The 24,305-nt window shown below is 40.0% G+C and overlaps 1 protein-coding gene and 1 long non-coding RNA gene across 8 annotated transcripts in view; both read left to right on the top strand.

Moving 5' to 3' along the window:
* LOC147049373 (uncharacterized) overlaps window positions 1–1,830 on the top strand; it is a 62,534-nt gene extending 60,704 nt beyond the window's left edge. For 6 of the 7 annotated variants that reach the window (XR_015067573.1, XR_015067571.1, XR_015067572.1 and 3 more), the window contains one exon: window positions 350–1,830. This is a non-coding gene — a long non-coding RNA (uncharacterized LOC147049373). The remainder of the gene's footprint in view (window positions 1–349) is intronic. The other variant, XR_015067569.1, reaches the window with a different exon arrangement.
* A 1,629-nt stretch (window positions 1,831–3,459) lies between these two features.
* The window catches only part of ca16b (carbonic anhydrase XVI b), an 82,228-nt gene continuing 61,382 nt past the window's right edge, over window positions 3,460–24,305 (top strand). The window contains exon 1 of the mRNA XM_085923433.1: window positions 3,460–4,140. Within this exon, the coding sequence (XP_085779559.1) occupies window positions 4,053–4,140 (88 nt within the window). The 5' untranslated portion in view covers window positions 3,460–4,052. The remainder of the gene's footprint in view (window positions 4,141–24,305) is intronic.

The raw sequence follows: 24,305 nt of genomic DNA, 5'->3' as shown, positions 1-24,305 counted from the left end.
CCTTGTTTTATTGGGGGAATTTTGGCATTGGGGTGTCTTTTTAAAATTATTGAATTAAACTACCGCAACAGCCAGTTAGTGGTTGTAAAAGTAAAACCATCCTCTTTGGAAATATTTCTAAAACCTGCCAATGTTCGGTGATAGTAGCTCATCAGGGTTTACAACCACGGATGATATTGAAAAACAGGAAAATTCAAATGAAACTTTTCAGAAAGTGTCATTAGAATTAAATTTTTTGCACTTCCGAAACCATTGTCACCTTGGTAAAGGTGGTAAGAAAAAAAAAGTACAAAGAGTGGAAGGCGCAGCTTATGATCCATTCATTGTCTCTCCTGCTTGTCCTTTTCAGGGTCGAGGGACACTGGAGCCTTGCCAGCTGACTTCAGGTGAAAGTCAATCAAGGACACATGGACAGACACGCAGCATACCACATCACTGTATTAAAAACAAAAAAACACTAGGACTCATGGAATATAGTGAGTGTTTTTACTTTTTTTTTTTTTGCTATATTGTAGTAAGACTTGTACTAAGGCTTGAGGTCAGTGCCTCACAGCTAATTCCGTCCACTTAACATCTTGCTGAATTTGGCTTGGTGGAAAAAAAAAGAAGACCATTTAGAAGTTAGAAATCAGTCATCCACCCCGTCAGGCTCAAAGAGCTCAGAAAGAGCGGTTGGGGTTAATTGCACTTGATCAGTCGGATACAGGTCTGTAGTATTGTCAAGCACGGTGTAGTGCTACGTGCTCAGAGGCACTGCGAGGCTGGAGGATCCTAAGAGAATGCCCAGGAGGCGTTGGGCACTTTGGAAAAGGTAGCCCATTCTGGAGAGGAAGCAGATGGCCTGCATTAAAAAGCAAAGGGCCCTTGTGACAATCCTCAATAGCCCTGCAGAGAACTGGATAATTAAATGAGAAATTTAATCAAATTCCTCAAATTAAATGTCCAGCTGGATAGCTTTGCAAAGAACACCACTGACTACACACTCACCTGAGGGACGGACTCTGGTGCGCGCACAATCCTCCAATCAGTCCACCCTCACTCGTGATGAGTGTAGGTGATGATTACCGCTAAAGTATTCCATTCACAGTTCTGCCAGCAGGAGGCAAAGGGGCATTAGTGTGCAGGGCCACAAGAGACTCATTTGCATAATAGGACCTGAGAGGAAGTGACTAAAAAGTGGAAGCTTGATTTTTCTGTTCTTGCTTTGGGGGCACTAGGGTGCAATGCCCCACGACATCCATCAGGGGACTCTGTCACTGTCTGGACTAGTTGCTCTAGCAGGAAGCAAACGCCACACAGGATGGGCTGGATTCGAACCCAGAACTACGTAACAGTGAAGCAAACAAGCTAACCATTCTTGAATGTGATGCCCACGTTAACTTTGAGATAGACTGCTCTTCTATATTTGCTAGTTTTGACTGTTTACATGTTTAGTGCTGCTGTTTTGGTTAGCAAATTTGTTTTTATACGTTCTATATTGTCTATGAACTGAGATAATTAGGCAACAGATGTTACTTTTTTTTTACCAATGGGTGGAAAAGGAGTCATCTATTTGTCTTTAGTGCATTTGCCTAAAAACAATTTGGAGCATGATAGCCTGTCAACGGATAAAAATATAATGCAGATAATATACTAGCCAGTAGATTGTAGTTTCATGGTATAATGCCTTGTTGGTGTTTTCCATATTAAACGCCACTGGATTTACAGCTTCACTTTCCACTCCTTTTCATCCCATCCCATTTGATGCAACATTAAAAAGAGACTGCACAACCCTGCCAGACGATATGAAAACCGAATACATTGGGGAGCCTCACCTCAAAATAAAAGCAAAATGGTTACCTACCAAAGCTATCGTGTGAAAAATATGTTTCACTTGCGTGACCATTGCCAACAACAACAACAGTGGATTTCATGTCGAATGTTCTTGACCTTCTCGATTTTATTGAGCTGGTTCAGAATCTGTCTTAAATTTTTTCTAAAGCACATCAATATTTGATGGTGGTGATAATAAGAATACTATTAGTAGTACAGTGGAGTACTATTAGTAGTACAGTGGAGCCTCGCGTTTCGAACACTATCCGTTCCAGAAGGCTGTTCGAGAAGTGAATTGTTCGAATTCCGAATCATTTTTTCCCATTACAAATTATGGAGAAAAAAATTATCCATTCCAAGCAAAAAAAAAGTCATGTTTTCATCTGCGCATTTTGTCTGATCGCGCAACTTGAGCGTATCGCGGAACGCGCAACTGTAGCGCGCCGTCGACCGCGCAACTGTACCGTACTGTACTGCTAAAATTTGGAAAATATTTTTAAAGTTTTAATGGACTTTTCAATTTTTTTAGTGGACCTCAGTGCGCAGGGAGCTTAATTTTGTCCAATCGCGCAACTGCAGCGCACCACCGAACGCGCAACTGTAGCGCGCTCTCGACAGCGCAACTGCACCGCGCTGGACGCATTATTGTGAAAGAGCGATCGCTAAAATTTAGAAAATAGTTTTAAAGTTCTAATGGACTTTCCAAAATTTAAGTGGATCTCAGCGCGCAGGAAGTTTAATTTTGTCCGATCGCGCAACTGCAGCCCCCCGCCGAACGCGCAACCGTAGCGCGCCGCTGACCGCGGAACTGCACCGCGCTGGTTGCATTGTTGTGACAGAGCGGTCGCTAAAATTTAGAACATATTTTCAAAGTCCTAATGGACTTTCCAAAATTTAAGTGAATCTCAGTGCGCAGGGAGCTTAATTTGGTCCGATTGCGCAACCGCCCGCAGCGCGCCGGGCGCTCTCTGTCGCATTGCTTTAGGAGCGTCTTTGTGTTTTAGGATGGCTTTACTGCTCCCATTTGCTTCATTTGGAATCATGATTAGAGTTGATGCAATCCTCAAAGTAACGAGAATGTAAAAATTTCGGATTTTTTGTTCAAATACCGAATTGTTCGAGAACCAGGACGTTCGAAAACCGAGGCCCCACTGTATTATGAATTAAGAGTTTGAGTTGTCAACATTTGCCATTCCAACATTTTTCCCCTGAAACATCATTGCTATATTATTATTATTATCATTATTAAACAAAAAACACAACAACAAAACAAATAATATTTTAAAGAAAACCTAACAAGTAAAAAAAACAATTTAAATCAGTGTCAAAAAAATATTTTTATTGCTCACATAAAATCATCTCTGATTTTAATCTACTGTAAACCAGTGTTAGTCTTGTGTAATTCAACCTTTAAAGAAACTATAAGGTCCACCCCAGTGTTTTTCATCGGTGTTGGTGGGGTGGAGGGCGCACAAGGGGGTGTCTGCACAGGGTGCTATTCAAGCTCGGCCCGCCACTGCTCTCAGGAACAGACCAGCGTCTCAGCTCCAAACCTTTTTTCTTTTTTCTTGTTGTATTCAACAAATCCGAGCACCGCCTCCCCGCCTTCCCTCCGCCCCTGCGCGCAGGGTCCGCCAGGATGGGACCAGCAGCCGCCTGATATCCATGCATGCATGACCGCTAGTCCACTTCCTGGATGGAAGAATGGGACAATTCCTGCAGCAGTTTTTCTTCACATTGTGCGTCGCAGGCTCTCAATCACGGATAAACGCCGAGTGATCGCTACTTCAAATCGATATTATCGGATTCCCCCCCCTCCTGTGTAGTTAAAGACAGCCATTGATCGCCGCCTGACCCCCTTCCACTCTCCGGGAATGTGGCTCCGCGGAAGCCCGTCGTGGAGTCAGAAGAGCCCTGCTTGGAAGTGTTTGCACACAGCCGTGGCGTGTTCTTATTTCTCAAAGCCCAAGGAGCACCAGCTTGGACCGACGCGGACTATTTTCTAAGAAGAATAATAATAAGATAGAATACAAATTATTTTTGATGCTTGCGTGGCCGCGGCGTCAACTTCAATTTTTGGAGCAAAGGCTTCCTCTCGCACGCGTGGGATTCTCTCTCTCCCCCTTTTCTTTTTTTGTATAACAACCTAAAAGACTGGGAAAAAAAAACCAAACAAACAAAAAACAGCCATAAACTTTGTCACCCATCGCCTCCTCATTGCTCTCCATGAGTAGTCTAACATGCAGAGGAGACGGGAACCGAACTGCTGGTGGATTTTATCCGTAATGCTTCTTCTAACCTTGCCCGAACACGGCGACTGTCATCCTGGTAAGTAGCGTCGCTTAGTTTGCGGCACACAAGGTTAGGCTTTCACGTTTCTAATCCCTGACTCTAGATTGCTTTGTATTTGAATTTATTCTGATCGCTGCTGCACACTAGTCTTGCAATGTCGACATGAAACGCATTTTAAAATGCGGCGTTCAACACAGCACGTCCCGAAGCTCGTTTGCTTCTCAGTGTGCACGTTCATCGTCATCCAGCTGCACCATGGCGCAAAATGCATGACATACTAATGATGTAAAATGAACTTTTCTTTTCTCCTTAACTTTTTAAGACGCTCTAATTGTCACCCTTTGACATCTCACGCCGTGCCAAGGTGTTACTATTAATAACCCAGTTTTTCTCCATGGTGTTTCTTTTGAAATGCAACCAAAGTTTGATTTAAACTGTCTTTAACGTGTGCTTGTGTGTGTCTCTGCATGGGCTGCTTGTCATGATGAGGGCGATCCTGACCCCCCCCCCCCCCCCTCCCCTCCCCTTGTATGCTGGACAGCGAGCGATCAGCCAGTTTTAAGACTGTGACTCATTTTATATCCACTGGACATTATATTAGGTACACCTGGAAGCTGGGTCTGTGCGCATTTCCAAAGAGACAGGATGCCAATTTTGTGTAGCACTCAGTATGACACAAAAATAACCATTGTTGGGGGGGGAATAGGTAGGTATCAGACAGCATCGATCAAAAAATATAATATATGGAAATCCAGTTTCCTGTATCAGTGCCCTTGATACAACTGACAAGTGTGAAAATGCCCGCAGTGTGATACATTTGAATGTACATTCAACCAACATTATATTATGTGGAAACAATTTAATTCAAGATGTGCTTCTGATCTGTAGCTTTGTGAAATAATCTGTCTGACAATGTCACTCAAAACTGAGCATTATCTTTTGCTATTTTTTGACAGATCTTGGTTTGAATTAAATAAAGTAGTGTCCCTGACAGTGTAGCAGTTCACTTGGTTGATAATGTAAGCAGCGTGGGTTCAATCCTCACTCGCCCAGACTCTATATGTGCACTATTAAATAAATCCCTCTCTGAGATGGTCCATCAATGTGCGCTGATTTTTATTTGTAATTTTTTGTTTGCCTCTTATTTGATTATGTAGGCTCACTGACCATGTAGTGGTTCACTCGGCTGATGTTCATGCAGTCTGTCTGTCCGTCTCTGTCCGGTCATGGCGACCATTCCAGGGTAGAGCTCTATAAAAACATCAACTATACGATTGTTGTTTCCCTCTATTGTTAATTTTAGATTTTCCTGTATATTTCCCCCACTCCATTTAGTGATATGCTTACGCCGCCATTAGCTGTAGAGCTCCATCCAAAGTGTCGATGATCAATGTAGCCTGCGATTTACATTAGTGCTCAGACCTAGCTGCGTTCATCTCTGACGCACGAGCCAGTATGTGCCATATTCTCAAGAAACAGTTTTATGTATATTTTCTATTTGTTCGGTTGTCAGCTTAGTGCACAGAAGTAACATGGTATCTGTATACGCGTATATCCACATGACTACTTTTCCTGCGTCTCATGTTTTCTTTGTCTCTCATGGACAATACTGCTTATACATTGTGCCTGTATTATTGAGACTGAGAAGACTGTTAAACCAGGTTTGTCATAGGAATTGGCAAGTACCAACGCCAGGGATCAGTGTCTGATCTAAAGCAGCTTAATTTTAAGGTATTGGGTGCTCATTGAGGCTGCCGATAACAGCCACCAATACTTAAAGCAATTGGAGAACAAATCTGATATGAAGTCCTCCTTTGCAATACTATCGTTAGTGCTATACTGTGGCAGTTTGTCACATTAGCAAATCATCTGTATTATATTGTTTGGCTACAAGATTTTTGTGTTTTATGTTCGTGTACTTTTATGAATCTCTTATTATTTTCTCAGTTTTATATATAAATAGAACAGGTAAGAAAAAATAGCCACACATTTCATGTAATTGAAAGGAAAAATAATGCAAGATCCTGTGACCCTGAATATAATAAGCAGTATAGAAAATGTATGCATAGCTGGTGAACCTTTGTCCCATAGATGGTGCAGTTTTTGATTATTTTATCCTGCACGATTCATCTTAGAAATTATGTGTCTGAGAAAACTGCAATCATGCAATAATAGAACAAATGTCGGTAATTTCAGTAGCATTTTGGTACAGTTGCATGGTGGGCGGGATTAAATGTTCAGCCCACAGGCCATAGGCTTGTGACATTGTCAGCTGGTGAAACGCGGCCCCATACGGGCGTTCTCAATAGCTGAGGAAAATTGAAATGTTGGCACAGTTTGCAGGGAAAACAAACAGCATTTGACTAAAGTTGCACAACTGCTGTATTATCATCGTGGGCAGCCTCGTCTTTGGTTTTGATCAGAGGTCAGAAATCTATTTGGCACATTTAGAAAGCGTTCAGTTTTGCTCTGATGTTGCTTATCGTTAAAAAAAACCCAACAACAACAACACACATTATTGAATGACAGAAACCATCAAATCTGCAAGAATAATAGAAAAAGATAATAAACTGGCAGTGGGTTTTGGTCATTACTGAGAAATTTATTCTCCCGTAGTCTCATCCTCGTATTTATGTGAAAGTTAAAAGCAGCAGTGATGCATTCTAACAGCCAAATAACATTTTCCAGTTGGAACATAATTCAGAGAGTATAATTATTTGTTGGTGTTGTCACTGTGTGGGTTAAAATGCCCTAATTAATTTTCCCCAACTTTATCGTATCCGATCACTGTTGCTGGTCTTTGCTTCCCCCAAAACTTGCATAATGTTGTTTGATTTGTATATGCGACTGGTCACACCATTAATCCATTTGTGTTACTGTTATTTTAAATAGACAATTTCGCCAGGGCGAGTGTAACACAATGGAAACGGAATTAAATTAGCCAATTAGGCTACACTTTCTAAGAAAATTTTCGGGAAGGACAATTTTGAAAAAAATTAAAAATGCAAACAAGAGTGCTGACAAAGTGACCTTTGACCCCAGCCACCTTAACAATCTCAGTAGAAAGGGACAAACTATCACTGTATTTAAATCTCACTGAACTGTCTTTTTGTTTTTAAATTAATTAGTTTCACGCAAGAAATCAGTCTGCAAACATGGAGGAAATTGGACAATATTTATGTCGAGAAAATGAAATTCTTAGGTCTTGGAATTTTTTTAATAACGAAATGCATCTAAAAGATGAATCGATAAGAAAAGGAAAACACATTTGGTGAGTTCTCCCTTTAGTTGCCCAGTGAGCTGAGGTCCCACATAATATACAGACAAAATTTTCAAGTTGATAGAATTTAAATGACTTTAGAACAATGATTTCCTGTAACATCCAGGTGAGGCAATCTGGTGTCCGACATCATTCCAAATGAATCAGGAAATTTCTTAAAAAATAGGACGGTACGCGCTGAGTCTGAAGATTGGGTGAGAATTGTCTCTGTTTTTCTTTTTAATGTATTTTTTTATTTTAACTGCTCCTTCCCCCCCAACGCAATCCATCAGTTTGCCTGCAATGTCACTTCATCAAGAGCGGAGAGCTAAACCCGTATTCCGTTTCATCTCGCAACGCAGTGAGGACATAAGTGAATGATTGTACTCGTAGTGAACTGGAATAGCCTGAAATTAGTGCCACCCCCTCAATTTATTATTCAGCCATATAATTAAAATCCTCAAATGTCATCCCTCAACGTTGATAGCATTGGTAGAACGTTAAATGCGGTTCTATCCCAGATTGATGTTGTTGCTACTCGCGTGTGGCACCAATTATCCTCCATATCAGTAGCGGTGATGCACCAGAAGAACGCTTCTGTCTTAATCAGAAGCCTCTCTGCCCCCAATGCTCCCAAGTCGCCTGCTTCCATGCCCTCGGCCTGCCGTTTTTATTGACTTGTCGCCTTACAAGCTGTGAACACAGCAGACTTATTTCATATTGCATACCTCAGTGGACCTCTGACACGAAGCAGAAAGGCTGACTGCCGGACGAACCAAAGGTCGCCGGTTGAAAAATCTAGTTGAACCGTACTCTGTTCACGTAATGTTGCTCAGCCAGCGTAGTCAGCCAGGCTTTTCTATTTATTACCAAACATTTTTTTTCTTAGAATTTGAAAAGGCAATACTCTAAATGAATGCAACATATTTTTTCCGACCCCTCTCTCAGGCTATGTTCTGAATGCTTGTCACCGAGGTAACAGTATGCACTTAGTTGGCTCAATCAAGGCTATTCTTCTCTCTAGTTGGTAGACACTTAAATTGCGCTATTTAACATTGAGATTTAATCAATGTTAATGGCCCCATTAATCCTAAATCTTCTTACCTTGCCTGCAGGTAGCAGCTGTTACGTCGGTTTACATTGCTCACTTGCTGCTTCGAGTCCTCTTTTGCTTTTTGCGTGAATACCTCCTCAAGTTTACACTGGGTAAAGTAATCTGGCAGATAAGATTCTGCAGTAGAAATTGTCCCATTTTATCCTTTATGACCATTTGTGCTTCTTTTGAGGAATCTTCAAGGTAGGTTCCACTGGGAATTTTGGTCACCCCCACAAAAATATGGTTTCCATATCAGTTATCAACACAAGCAATTGTTTTTTTTTCCCTCATTAAAATTTCAAGTCTTGAATAATTCTTTTCTTCACAATGATGTGAGTGGGCGAGTGTGGTCTGTAGCGGGAGTTCATGTTTTGAAAGACAGTTCTGGCGACCGTCGAAGACACGTTTTACAGTTTAAACAGGATGTGTGGGAGAATAAGAAGAATCTCGGTTAAACCACTCAGTGGACTTGTGAGGTTGTTATATCACTGATATCATTTCTCTGAACTTATTTTGCCCAAAAAGACTCATGTCAAATGATTATATCACTTGTGAGGATTTTATCCTGCTCAGAGAGTTGTTTAGACGAGGTAAGCCCCGCCTCCAGTTGAAGGTACCTCAAAATCGTCATTAATGAGGTTTTAATTTGACGCCCATAAGACATTTATAATGTTTGCTGCCGCATAGTTAAGAAGTCCCTCTGGAATCTCTCTGGATAATTGGTGCAATATGTACGTATAATGTAGGACAGCACATCTTGCTGCCTCATGATAATAAAAATGGCATTAGGACCATATGCTTTAAGTCTCTATCTTGACTCAGCACTTTGCAAAGATGTTGTCTCTCGACCAGCTGCCTGTACAACTGGCTAAATGGTCAATTGGGAGAAACATTGCAACTTTGAGCACTTTTCATATGAGCACATCATTTAGTTTGCTTATTTTCTAGCAATGGCCATATCACTGGTCCGTTAGATGGAATAAAAACTCATGGCGGGTGAAACTATGATAATGCTATCTTGAGATGTTCGTGTTTATTTGCCTTGACTGATATTGACAATGCTATTGCCTGAAAGTACTATTTTAGTTTTATTTATTTTTTTGCTCTTGTTTTTACCATTTGAACACAAATAAGGACTTCCAAACTGAATCTAACTTTTTAAACCTAAATGAATGAAATTTGACATGCAACCCCTCAAAAAAAAACTGTTCGGGGAATGCAAGTAAATAACCAATATGTGGCAAGAAATAATAATGGGCTTGCTTTACTATTTGTTCAATTATGTTGTAAAATGATCAATTTTAAAAATTTATGGAGCACAATAAAAAATATATTTTAGCATAAAAATATCATTTTGGTTCAAGAACTTGTTCATACTTGCGTATATACCGTTACAGAAATGATGTAATTTTGGTAATTACCAAGGCAATTAACTTTGTCCAGCTGTAACATAAACCTTTCATTGAGTGGAGGTCTAATAAACGTGTTAAGTACCGTGTATATCATATTTAAATATTATAGAAATGTCCTTGTCATCTCCACAGTTATGTTAGGAAACGTGGTACTTCATATTGTCTCATCTCCTTTGATTTGCTGCCAAGCTTCCCTGTTTCATCTTTATACAGTGCTGCAAATACAAATTTAGCCGCTTCTTGTTTTTCAGTGTGTGACTGTCAGAAAAAATGTGGCTGCTGTTGATAATAGGAATCGATAAGCTCGGAGGCACACAAGTCCGGTTAGATTGGGCAAATTGGAAGCGTTGCTCGATACCCATCCATACGACACATCGGCTTAATGGATCCCAAAAAAAAAAAAGGCATTACAGAAATGTGCCAGAGGCCAGTAGATTTGATCAAAATCAAATTGGCTTGCATGGCCGTGCACTATTTCTGGCTTAATGTGACAAATGGCCGAAATGGCCAGTGGACATAAGTGCGGAGTTTGCCATCTGTGGCAAAGGGGTGCATCAAAGGAGTTTAATTAAAAAATCGAATGCAAATTTTTTTGTGTGTGCGCTGTACATCACTAGTTATTTTTGACGTCGTTTAGCTCGCCGAAAACCCGAGGCAATCTGTGCAGTGAATCTCACTCGGTGTTTTAGCCAAGAGACTGCTGGTCACAGTAGCTTTTTAATCAATTAGAAATGACTCACTGCCACTTCACTCCAAATCATTTCATCTGTCCCGGCCACAAAAGAGACGCAGCGACACACATGCAAACTCGATCTCGCATTGGGCAAGGCTGCTCTAAAACAAAAGGAAAACACTGCCGGGGAATCAAATGCACTTATTTCCTTTGCTTCTTGACAAATGTGATGAATGTCCAGGCTGTGAGGCAGTGTCACTAAAGGACATATACTGCTGCACTCAAGGACTCAGCCATATCAATAAATGTCCCGTGTCCTTCGGTCCTCACATCCTCTTTCCCCTTAAACAATCTTGCCTTGATGCGATACTGTGTCAACTTTGCTTACAGCTGAGCTGTCAGTCAGCGTTGCCCCATGGAGAGTAGAAACAATGGAACCTTCAGGCCCCTTCTTCCTGCATTGTGTTGTCGTGCATCAACAGAGCATGTGTTTGCTTTGTGCTCATTGTTGTTTTCTTTCTTTCAGGCTACATTCGCCATGGCCTGACAGTAGACGTCCCCCATCCATGAGGCTAATTTCCCCTGTCGTTGACAATCACGTTAGGACTAGCGTCCCTAAATGTATACGACTAGGTCAGGGGTGTCAAAATTATTTTGTAGATCCCTCAGGTGATTATGTTTGTGAAATTGTATAAATATATAATAGCATTTTTTCAATATTCATACTTTGAACAACAAATTGAATTTTTAATCAAAAGTTGTAAAAGTGGGCCGCGCAATATGGGTCGGCTCTGGCTCCCCAACGTTGAGTTTCACACCTGTGCGGCCTACGTATATTATTTGGCTCGTGTGAAATGTCTCGCAATGAGTCATGAAATGATGCGGCGGACCAGATCTGACCCCCGGGCCTCGGGTTTCACACCTGTGGCTTTCAGGAATGGAATTCTAACCTTTGCATACATTAGATTAGATCAGCTGTAGAAAAGCTTGAAAATACACCTTTGTCCTCATTAATACGAGATGTCATAAATTGAATTTTCTGCAAGTTGAAAATTTTCTTACGACTGTTTTGATTAGACAAAACAAAACACAAACGGTATACTTCAGCAGCAGATACAGACAGCTATTGTATTTACAGAATGCAAAATGAACTTGGAAACGATGCCTCGCAGTTGTTAGTCTTCAGATCTTTTGGATTTTGCTGTCATACTGCCAAGAAGCAACAAACAAATACATAAAACATTCTCAAGCACTTTCTCTGTTGGAGGCAAAATGCATTTTTAGCACCATGAAACGTTTTCCTCCGAGTTTATACTGTACCTGCAAAAAACAGACGTGAGGTGCTGCTAACACCTGGCTATTGTCTTTGGGGAGAAGTCACTCTGCAGTAGTCACATCTGGCTGTTTATCATCTTCAGCTCTGATTGGCAGGAATGGAAACGTAACACAGCCGTGCAGTTGTGCACCTTGGTTGCGCTTAAAACACATCCAATATGTTCGTTTTAGAAAACAAAAACCCCTTGGATATAGTTTACCAAGACTTTTCTTTTAAAAGGAAACTTTATAATTACTCTGCTATCCGGAAATGAAATGAAAAAATGAAAAAAAAAATCTGACTTAAAAAAAAAAAAACATCACATAGTTTGATCAAATAGGTTTCAGCCTCAAAAGCTATTTCACACTTTCTGGAAAAAAAATGTTTAATTAAACACCATAGTGACATTGATAAAGGCAATCTATATTAAAAAAAAAAAAAAAAAAACGAGTCAAGTTAATTGTCTCTAAGCGGCTTGACTAATTATTGTGCTTTTCAGTCACTGGTCAGCACCAACTCTTTGAAGTTAATTTACTGTGGAAGTATGTTGCATTGTTTTTTTTTTCTCTTCTTCTTCTAGAGGTTCTTTCTTTGCTTTCACAGAGACTGACATTTTGTTTGTTTCTCTCACATGCTTCTCTGTCTGACAACCGAAAGAAAGCGCTCACGCATCAGGGGTCATTTTTTTTTATTTCATTTTTTTTTATAACTGTGCTTTGACAAAGCAATCAAAGAACTTTAAGTGACGTCGAGGCGCGGTACAGCGGTGGAGTGTTGCGATTGCTTGATGTAAAATGGTGCGGCTACGCAGGAAATCTGGTGCGAGTTAATTTCAGAGGATTTCAAGAGTGGAGGGAAATGTGCTGAGTTGGATGGTTTTTAGGAGGGAGTTTAAAGACTGCCCTATCGATCCTGTTGGCATGTCTCCCCTTGGGAAATGCAAATGTTTCACTTCTTTTACACACATCCAAATCCTCTTGGTAGGAGAACCTTAATTATCTGGGGATTTGAATACCATGGCCTTTTCCTCCGGCAATTTAATTTTCCAGAAACAAATAGTTTCACACTTGCTGAACAATGACCAACCTTCTATTTGTAATCTGCTCTGACAAGAGATAGCGTGACACGTTGCAGCTGTTGAATTTGCTAATTGTCAAGAAAAATCTTGATGTTTTTTTTTTTTATATACAAATGTCATCGCAATACCTGCGAGTTTTCTCATCTGTCAAACACTATTGCTCGCTGAAGTTGTGACAGCTGCTGCATGTTATTGTCACAGCCAATTTAAACCCCAGCCCAAGTGTTTACCGGAGCGAGGAGACCTATCCCCAGGTAACGGCTAATCACTCAGGGATTCAACACATCATCTGTCCCACGCTTAATAGTCGACGCGGAACAGGCGGTGGTAGAAGGCTCCGGCTGAACAGCCACACGGCTCTAAAGACAACTCAATGTTATGGATGATTGGTCCAATTAAAAGGTTTTGGTTGAGCTGATGACACTGGTGGTGACTCCGTAGTACCATCCTGACAAAATGAGACAATCATTTAGCATAGCCGCTACTTTGAGATAAAAATGTATTTTTGTGGAATTATGCTTTGGAGAGGAAAAGTTACAATATGTTGTCTGTTATTCCTCATGTCCAAAGATAAAACCGTTTATAGAAAAAAAAGATCCAGTCTTGTTGTCTTCTATCTCAAGTGTAAATACACATTTAAATTGTGATCAGTTAATTGCTTTACAAATCGAAGTACCGTATTTTTTGGATCATTAGGCACACCATATTATTTGGCGTACTATCAATGAATGGGTTTAATTTCATACATTTTCATACATACCAGGCTTTAAAGTGCATTATCTTCAATCGGTAATTTGAGAGATTTAGCGCAATTACGCTGGGTTCTGACCGGACATGAATTATCGATTAACTCTGCGTGTCTCTCTTGCTTTTGTTTGCTTTGCAACCACACATTTTCTTTTATCAAACAATCTATCTCAACTCATTCCTTCATACCTTTCCACTTTTTATTGCTGGCAGTTCTTTTGACAACCTGTCACTGTTGTGACCAACCTTCATTCCAATTCAATTGTCTTTTTTTCCATATAGCACAATTTTTGGTCTGTAAGCATTTTCTGTGAATGTCTTCAGTATATGTTGACCAAAATAGAATTGTAGATCAAGAGATTACAGCAAATGGAAATGACAGTAAATTCCTTGCTGATGCTACTAATACTAAAACAAATACTGCACGTACATTCTTAGAAAATAGAAAAAGACAGAAAGCAATAAACGGGATAAAGCGGCTTTTGGGCTAAATCTCTGTGACTCATATTTGATAGGATAGATGAGGTATTATAAATCTTCATATGAAATTATTGTTTCCCCGGTTCATCCTACATTGAAGGTGAACATTTCTAAGTGTAAAAAAAATATAAAGCTTAAGTCGAAATGACACAAATTTGTAACGTGAATAATTTACGAGCATTGTGCTGAAAATTACGCTAGTCTAAGAATCCTTTTGGATGTTTTTGTTTTAAATTGCTGTGAGACTCACACAAAAAATAAGCTTTGGTAGAGGTGAGTGGGAGGGCTGGGCTGGTAGGCGAACGAATAATAGCCACCATGGCTAACTTTTGTTTAGACGGCGGAACCTTTTTGAAAAACAGTCCACGGCATCTCAGAAAGGTCACCACTGCCGTTACCTTTTGAGCCTTCGCCACAGAAGTAGAACTAAATACTAAGGCTGGCTGTGTTGATCATAAGAGTATACGACATTTTGCCTTTTTAAGTTTAGTACAAAGTGCACTGGAAAGAAGCTTGTGCTAATACCTTTTCATAACACCTTGTCCTTTGACAGTCTGCTTTGTTGTGCTGTTGCATGACTTGAATAATTTGCAGCACTCTTCAATTAAGTGCTACTCTTCAGCTCATGTGTGAATGAGTTCCAGAGGTGTCAAATGCATTCACACAGTGGGCCAAAACGGAAAGCAAACATTTATTGAATCGACGAAACACATTTTTTTTACAGACACGAAGCATCACTTCATTAAAATTATCATAACGTGTTGTTATCTTGCCTTTAAAATGCATTGTTTTATTCAGATATGGTGTAAAAGTTAAAATTATATTCAGCAGTGAAGCAAGGCAACCGTAAACAAAAATGTATTAATAGTAAAATAGCGATGACCTTGTCTCAATTCACTTGAGACGCAAAATGTTACTTACTCGGTGTGAGTCAGAGCCTGTTTAATTAAACACAAAGTTGATATAATATTTATATCTAGCAATGAAATTGGATCATTTTCTGCCACATCCTTCATAATCTCATGACACTTATTGCTATGTTTGATTGTGGTGGTGAATCTGAAATCCTGATTTACAATGCTCGGGCAATTGAAATTCTGTTCTCTAGCATCTTAAGCAAAACACGTTTATGTGTGTGTGTGGTGTGTCAGTGACAGATAAAAAGTACTTGTCACTGTGAACAGGAGAACTGGTCTTTATTCACTCAAGCTTGCTGCACTAGTTGTTTCCGGGCTATTTAACAAATTGTACTGCGGGCCGGATCTAATTGCATAACGGGCCGTTTGTGGCCCATGGGCTGGGAGTTTGAATGTTGAATCCATAAAAAGAAAAACATCCACAGTCAAGAGGTCAGCAGCCATCAAACTGCTTTTGCTGCGTGTTTTCTTTTGTCCAGCAGACATGACAACCAAATTAAATTCATTGTGTAGGTGAATATGATAACCTTGCCTTATTCTATTCAAACAGCTTTTGCAAAAGTAAGAAAAAGAAATGACAGTAGGGTTCCTTCCTTTTTTCCACTTGGATGAAAATGTCATTTCAGAATTATCTCTGTAATGACCTCCGATACCACTATGTGTTGTTCTCGACATCCTTAGCGCATCATGACATCTGTGAACTGAACGGTGGAATATTAAATAGGTGCCGCTCGATGCATATAGGAGCATTCTAAATGGAACACAACCAAATACTACTATGCATAAAATTACCTTTTTGTGAGTCAGACAACTTCTAATATGAGGTATATTATTATTTATTTATGATAACCTGTATGAGTTATATTATTATACAGTAGAGCCTCAGTTTTCGAACACAATCCGTTCCAGAAGGCTGTTCGAGAAGTGAATCTTTCGAATTCCGAATCATGTTTTTCCATTACAAATAATGGGGGAAAAAAATTAATCCGTTCCAAGCAAAAAAAAAAAAGTCGTTTTTTTCATTTGCGCATTTTTGTCCGATCGCGCAACTGCATCGCACCGTCAAACGCGCAACCGTAGCGCGTCGCCGACCACGCAACTGCACCGCGCTGGTCATATTGTTGTGACAGAGCCGTCGCTGAAATTTAGAAAATATTTCAAAAGTCGATGTACTTTCCAATATTTAAGTGGATCTCAGTGCGCAGGGAGCTTAATTTTGTCCGATCGCGCAACTGCAGCCCACCACCGAACGCGCAACCGTAGCGCGCCGCCGACCAACTGCACCGCGCTGGTCGCATTATTGTGACAGAGCGGTCTGTCAAATTTTGAAAATATTTTTCAAGTCCTAATGGACTTTCCAAAATTTAAGTGGACCTCATTGCGCAGGGAGCTTAATTTGGTCCGATCGCGCAACCGCAGCACGCTGGGCGCTCACTGTCGCATTGCTTTTATTGCAATTATTTATGGCACCTCTGACTGTCACAAATATTTTGTACCATTTGTAGCTGTGTACAAAGTAAACATCCCTGGTCGATATGTCAAGAATAAAACGAGGACAAATCATGTTCAAATTGTCAAGAGAAGAAAAAGAGTACAAAAAATAAAACTGACTGTCGAATGTATAAGTCAGTAAGTTTTACTAGTTGAAGAAAAGAATTTATTCCATTCTTAACATTGACAATAGAAAAACAGAAAAGGAACGCATGCAGGCTCGGTGTGACCTTCAGAAAAATACAAACAAACACACTAAAGGAATCATAATGTGCGGTATGACATGTCGACTTTGGAATGCATTGTTGATCATCAACTCGGTAAGCTCAGATGTCGATGCTAATGGCTTCTTTCGTCTCACATCTGTTGTGATTATGAATGTCGCATTCTAGTCCGTTAAATCGAAACAAAAAAAATAAATCATGTGCTATCCAACTCTAATACTGAATAGTGTACAATCGTTTCAGTTATGTACCTAGTGTATCGCATTGCTCGCCACGGTTTTATTCATCATTTCTAAATGCAGCCTTCAAGTATTGATCAGAGAGCAGCAGCAAAGAGCACTTAAAGAGGAAGCAAAGAGTTCTGACTGCTTGTATGGCCCTAGGCAGGCGTGAAGATCCTGTTTGGAAGTGATGCATGCAAAGAAGTCCTAGAGCACCCATTATTATTTATGGCTAACACTGAGTCATTTGGCCAGTCAGCTTCAGGTTATATATACTTATTTATACATGTTTATTTGATTTTTTTTAGGGGGCTGTATCTTGGCAAGTATTAAAACTAACACTTGGCTTTAACTTGATTTTACAAAACTTTTTAAATATGTGGGGTGTCAAATGTAGTTTAAACATTTGTTTTCATTTTACAAGGATTTAATGCATATCTAATGTCGAGCACTAATGGGTGTTAAGTCAGATGAAGGGAGATTTATACATGATATCATATCTATCAAGTAAAATGTAGAGCGGTAATTGACGAACAGATGGGTGCAATTATTATTTTTTTTATCCAATCACCATTGTGTTCAGAGGAATGACCTTGAGCGTTTGCTCCTTCAATATTCCAAGAACTATATCAGAAATTACTCCTATGCTACACGTGTGTAAAGTAAACCTCTAATATATTAACGCCTCTCTGACTCTGTCAATCAAAAGTGAGAATTATTATCTTTGTAAAGGCAGAGAGCTGTTGACACAGGCCTTGCAATGGATCACTTGATGGTGAAAAGGGTCATAAAATTGTAGCCGGATGGATGGTTTGATATGGCCACAGTGTTAAGACAACTCCAAGATTCTTTATTGTATTCCCCGAAAGCAACGGGTGTACTACAGAGGTCAATACCCTTGAATTTGTTTAATCTTGTTAATGGTTTTCATCAGAGCCCCTGATGCACTTAATCAGCGGGCACCGCGACTATTTAATACACTTAATTCACTGTAGGAGTGTTGCCCTTGAAGTGCAGTCGACAGCGGATTGACACAATTTAGATTTACCGAATCATTTCACTCGTTCTTGAGGGGTCTTCCTGGACTTGAAATTCAGCCACTTTTGTAAATGCTCTCCTTCCTTACAGGAAGTTGGGACATTTTCATTCATAAGACTTGGTTAGAGTCAGACAATAGAACAATGGTTCTTTATCAACATCTTATCAATATAGACTAAATACCAGGATGTGCCCCACCTCCTCCGCCTCATTTTTTTTAATTCAAGCTTGATTGAATGCTCTAAAGACTTTGATCTTTGTTTCAAACAGGGCAACACATGGGATATTGTCCATGCGTCATTCCGATATAAGCAATAGCTACAGTCCAGTGAGATAATAATTTAAAATGAAACACGTATCACTATGTAGGCTTACTGAATTTTTGTTTTGTTCTTAGTTAGCCAAACACAAGCCCCAAGAGAAATCCTTTTAGGAAAAGCAGAATAACAAGTGATAATCAAGGAAAAGGGTAAACATACCGTATGCGCGGACTAATTGCGGAATGTGGTTACTTTTCTGTTTTGTGAGCTTTTTTTCTTTGTTACAGTAAAATATACAATATATGACAGAATTTTCATATAAAGACCAAAATATATTAACATCTGGGATAGTTTTCTTTTAAATATTGATCTTGCTCAAAATATTCAGAAATATCTTTTCAAGCCTGACTTAACCTACAGTCTCTGAATATAAACAAACACAATTCTAAGAATACCTTTCTCAATGTGCACATGACCTTAATGGTTGACTTGTTTCATCTGATCAAAATCCACAGGAAAGGGTTTGCACGCTCTTGAAGTGTTGAAGTGGCCAACATAACATATTTGGTACCGTGTCCCGAATGCACTGAATGGATGTAAATGCTTGATGATCCGTAAAGGCCTTCAGCTTCCACAATGCTAACTAGCCCCCCAGCTGCACACATGCACACGCAAATACACTCGCACACATATCGGTCCCAACATCATCCGGTGTTTACGGGTCGCTGTAATCCAGAGATCCCGTGGGTCGATGAGCAAGTCGGGCACGACTGTCTGGGAACGATTGACACTCCGATTAATTGATTTTCGGCGAGAAGCCAGCAGCCAGGTAGAGGAGGTGTGAGTGAACATGATGAGCGGCAGCATTCCAGTCAGGCTTTTGTTCTTTCATCCAGCTCACTCATGAATTTTCTCTTTGTAAACCTGGAAAGCACATTTGTCATTTTTTTATGTTGGATAAGAATGTAACATTTCCTACTGTTACGTCACGATGCATCGTCCACAAAAGACTAGAACGCTATCTCATGTACTTTTTCAAAATTAAAGTGTACAGGCAACATTTCTAAAAGAATTTGAATTTTTATGAAGGTTGTTACACATCTTATACTCTAAATTAAAATCTTGTATCTACACCGTTTTGCTCCCTGAGCATGGCCAGGGTAGAACTTGTGGATGCCACTTGTTCCTCCAGTGCAGTTAAATTACGACGAGGCTCTGGTCATGGTACTCTCAGATTTAGTTTTTCATGGTGGTCCGTAGGTCTCTCAGTTTGTGCTTCAGCTCCACAGCAATTTGTATACAAACACCTCCCTATGGAACTAACTTCCTGAGCAATTTTGGCCGATAGCCTTTTAGTGAGAGTTCTCCATAACAAAACAAAACTGCATGGTACCTTTTCACACACACCAGCACTTCTACCTCTCCATACCTAAAATGTGGCTTCCATTTAGAAATAATTACTTTCATATTCCTCTAACTAATAAGCTTTTGTACTCCAATCAGATGTTATTTAATGGCATAAGTCTTTTGAAAACTTCATATTTCCCGATTGCCAAGAAGACTCTATTGTGACTAAAGCACAGTTTTGATAAGAAAATTGGCTAAAAAAGAGAGTTGGTGCTAAGGGGGCTTTTGGCTCAGCGGTGCATGGGATGGAGAGATGCCACTACAAAAACTGATTTGTGACTTGCAATAAATTATGATTATTATTTCTTAAAATCTCCTCCTCCTCCTCCTCTTTTAATATTTGCTATTGTTTTTATACCCATGTTTTATTGACCAAACTAACATTGCTGCCATAGAGAAGGTCTGCATGGGAAAATATTGAACTTGTGATAGCAAATGTCTCAAATGACTCAACAACACCTCAAGTAGGGCACTCCTTTTTTTTCCTTGATTACAACTTTCGACAGAATTCTTAACATTGAGCTTATCTATTTTTCCAGACTCTTGCCCACCCTTACTAACAAGTCAGCTAACATGCCTAAAAAAATAAATAAAAAAATACTAGGCTTATATAACACCTTGGCGGAAATTGTGATTTTGTCAGGTTGTCAGTTGATGACGCGCTTCGATGAGAATTTAATTAGAAGACCTTATCCACTCCTTACCCGAACAGACTGCAGTGTAAGTGCAGCCTAATGAGCAAGATGAGTGTGCCTTCTTTGCCCTTCCTCCCATTTTGCCTGCTTTGTTGTTCAAGTTCCCTGATGAATCTCAGGCTAAATTGTTTTCTATTTGGACGGCAGTCCAAGGCCGGAATACACACAATGCCCAAGAGGATGTGTGCGTATATGTGTGTTCTGGACTTATTTCAAAGTTGGTGGTGCTCATTCTGGCATCAATTCTACTTATTTTCTCAGTCTCTGTCCAGAAAGTTGTGTTTGAGGTTCCCAGCTCCCAGCAAGGAGTTGAAACAAACATCTCGCCACTGTTTGCAGTAGCACCAGCTGTCAATTAACATGGCGAATAAAAAGCCAAACTGGCATCAATAGGTCGTCAGACTTGGAAAAGACATGACAATGTGTTAAGGTAAATTTGAACGATTGAATTGTTTCCCCCTGAGGGTTTGTTTTAATTCCAGGCTTAATCGTATGGCTTCATTTCTCTTGCCTGGAGCTTCTTGTGTACTCTTTGCTGAACAGGCTTGTTTGCGTTTAGCTGTGTAGACCAAATTCTCTTCATTCCGATTTGAATAGTTGTTTTAGTATTTGTGAGTTTGACGTTGCAGCCCCTTAAGGCGAGTCTCTATGCGCCTGATCTTTGGCTGATCTTGGCATTTTACATGCTGGCAGGTTCCCTAGTGTGACTTGAACACTTAAGGGGATATCGAGCCACTTCCCCAGGAATAAAGAAACATGCACATCCCACTCTAAAATTCCCCTTTTTTTAACACAAACTCCCTTCAGCTAGGCATACTGTTTTACATTCCAACTCATACTGTGTGAGGAGCAAAAATTTGACTGTTGTCAAGAGTTTAAATTGACACATTGTATGTAGACTGACTCACAATAATGCTTTCAAATGCCCACCAGCGCCTACCGTACAGCATCCGTCCTAACTTGATTTTAAGTTGGCACTTCACTTTGCAAGACTCAAAAATTGGGGAATCTAACTCATCCATGCGTGATCACAGTCGCAGCCGACCAAATTTCAAACGAGCTTGAAATTCATCCAAATGTCGTACGACTGCTCGGCGTCAGCCAATCGTTTCTCATTTTTCCCGCAACACTGTGAATCGTGACGGCCGACCAGACTTGAAATTGGCCCTCGTTCAAAAGTAAGTCTGTTGACTTTGAAGGATGCTCCATTCGAATGCACAGTGTAGGCCCAGTTGCACATAAAAACGGAAAACCACACATTCCTAATTGAAAGAAAATAGCATCGCCGTAAAGCCTTCGTTAAACATTTGTCAGAAAAGTTGCATGTGTTCTTGCGCGTCACTAAAAAAAACTGTTCAAGAGAAGCAGATGTCATTTGACAGTTGCCTCAATGCTTTGCTGATGAGATTGTACAGACAGCAGCTGTCTCTCCCTGCATTTTTTTTTTATGCCGCATATGCAAAGCAATTTAAATCGAGAGCCGTTACACGCTCGTGATGGCTGTGAAACCACCCTCAAGCTCACTCCTGTTTGGTGAAAATTCTGACAAAATGATGGGGCTGTTATTTTTTGTTTTGTCTTAATTAGGCAATTTAATGCTAGGCCTTTTTCCTCAAACTGAAAATATGGAAATAGTTTGAAGTGGAATGAGGTTTGCTTCCCATTCAATCAAAGTATCCATGATACACGATAGCTGATGAATGTAAATCTGGCTGCCGGGCAGAAATGCCAAAGACTGATTGACACGTGAGAATTTATTACATTTCTTCCAGATGCTACTACATCTGACATCACCCTTTCTAGGCAAATGCGGGACAAGTACTGCATAAAGTGCTCACATGTGGTTGTTACAAGTGAGTGTTAATTTTCACCCTTTTTTTGGAGTGAACAAGGTGAAATGATGTCAGGGCACATAATATATTCCGACAAGTAATTTTTTTTTTTTTGTAAATGAAACTGGAACACTGTGAGCGAGCACTCTCTTGATAATGGGTGATGACATCATGGTAGTTCTTCTGCAGCTATTTCATTCATGCTGCTAACAAGGTGAAAAACACCATACATCACACACTAGCGACTGGTGGAGGCGATTTACTTCCAAAATGGCTTCGTTTTACTTGCCGTTAATTATACGCAATTTATACACAGTGGTACATCTCTGTCGAAGAAAATAAAACTTAGCTTTTTGAAACAATCGAACCTTAAAGGTTGATCACAGTTGGAGAAAATTAAAATGATAAAAGAATATCTTAAAACCTTATGGTAGGTTTCCAAACTGTACGTCCATTGTGCATTCTAATTTCGAAGTTCCATGATAAATCCAATATATTGTTTACATATTTTAAATATAGTCAATCCAGCGACTACTTGATGCTGTTAATATCTGTTTTGCTACTTTTAGGTTTCTAGTCAGTTCACATTATGCATCATTAAGCGACAAGGCTGGCATCATCTCAATCTCGCATCATCATCCTGTTATAATTACTCGCACAATTTGTGCCTGGAAATGGTCTCAAGTTAGCAAATGTGAAAATGCTTTTGGGCGAGCGTCTCGCCTCCGACACTCATGTTGGCGCAGATTCACCTTGCTGTGTTACTAATTATTATAGTCATTAGCTGCAATGGCATTCAGGTAGAAGCTTTCAAGGTGGGAGATCATCACTGCTTCTGCTAATTAATGTGAAACCCAAGTGTGCCACATGATGACTAGCCCCAATTTTTTTTTGTTATTTTAATGTGAACCGTCATAGTGACCCGATCACTCTTGTCATGTCGCATTTTTTAGTGGATGTCTTTCTCCAGTCCAAACAACATCATCTCAAGGACGAGAAGCTTCAATCTTTGACTCAGAATTGTTTAAAGCAGGTGTCGCAATAATTTGGGATTGGAACAGATGCATCAAGCAAGTGCCATATTTCTTATTTAATATTCAACACACAATTGATTTTTAATACCAGTCATTAATTGTACAAGCTACAAGAATCATTTGTTGTTGCTCCCCCCCTCCTATGTCTCTTAACAATTTCCCCATGTAAATTACAACAACAAAGATAAAAATCCCTCCTGGCCAGAGCAATATTAATTTCTTTTTTGTTTTTGTTTATTGCATTTGTTTCTTTAATCCCACTTGGGTTCAAACAGTCACATTAGCAAATCTCTTTGTTGCCCAATGTGGCATTTTACTTGCTCTACTCAATTCGTCAGTCCACAGTGTTTGGAGCCGCTATGACTTATCTGCTCTTGGGACCTGTGGGGTGCCTCGGGGGGTGCGGTGAACTTTTACGCCGCCGCTGCAGCAGCAGCAGCAGCAGCAGCAGCATAAGCAAACTGAAAGTTGTGTGCATTTGACTGCCTGAGCATGTGGCTTTGGTTATCTTTCAAAGCTAGAACATCAACAAAAACAAGTCTGGTGTTATTTTTCTATGCTGTTGCTAAAAGCGATATAATGGATGTCGTGTACATCAACATGATGTTCAAATTTAATTTTTCCATGAAATAAATATAAGCCACTGTAAACACATTTGGAATTACCTGATGGCACAATAAGATTTGACCTGAATTAGCATTGACACTGTTTGGGCAAGCAAAAGTAAAGCTGAATACTTTATATAACACAGGTATATCTTAGCACTTTATCAAGCTGTCTATTTTCTTGCAGTTATTCTGAGGTCTTGTTGCCAGGGCAGCAGGCTAAGGTAAGGAGGGCCTGGGCACCCCGCAGAGGAAAGTCATTTTAGCCGCTTGTATCTTTGATCTTGTTCTGTCGGTCACAACCCACAACTTGTGACCAAAGGTGATGATGGCAACGCAGATCCAGCGGTGAATTGAAAACCTTGCATTTTAGCTCAGCCCCTCCTTCTAATGTCGAGCATTTCATCACCGCAGGTG

The sequence above is a fragment of the Syngnathus leptorhynchus genome, chromosome 11 (assembly GCF_054491065.1).
Source record: "Syngnathus leptorhynchus isolate UIUO chromosome 11, UIUO_Slep, whole genome shotgun sequence".
Classification (NCBI taxonomy): domain Eukaryota; kingdom Metazoa; phylum Chordata; class Actinopteri; order Syngnathiformes; family Syngnathidae; genus Syngnathus; species Syngnathus leptorhynchus.
This window is presented reverse-complemented; position numbering and strand designations above follow the sequence as displayed.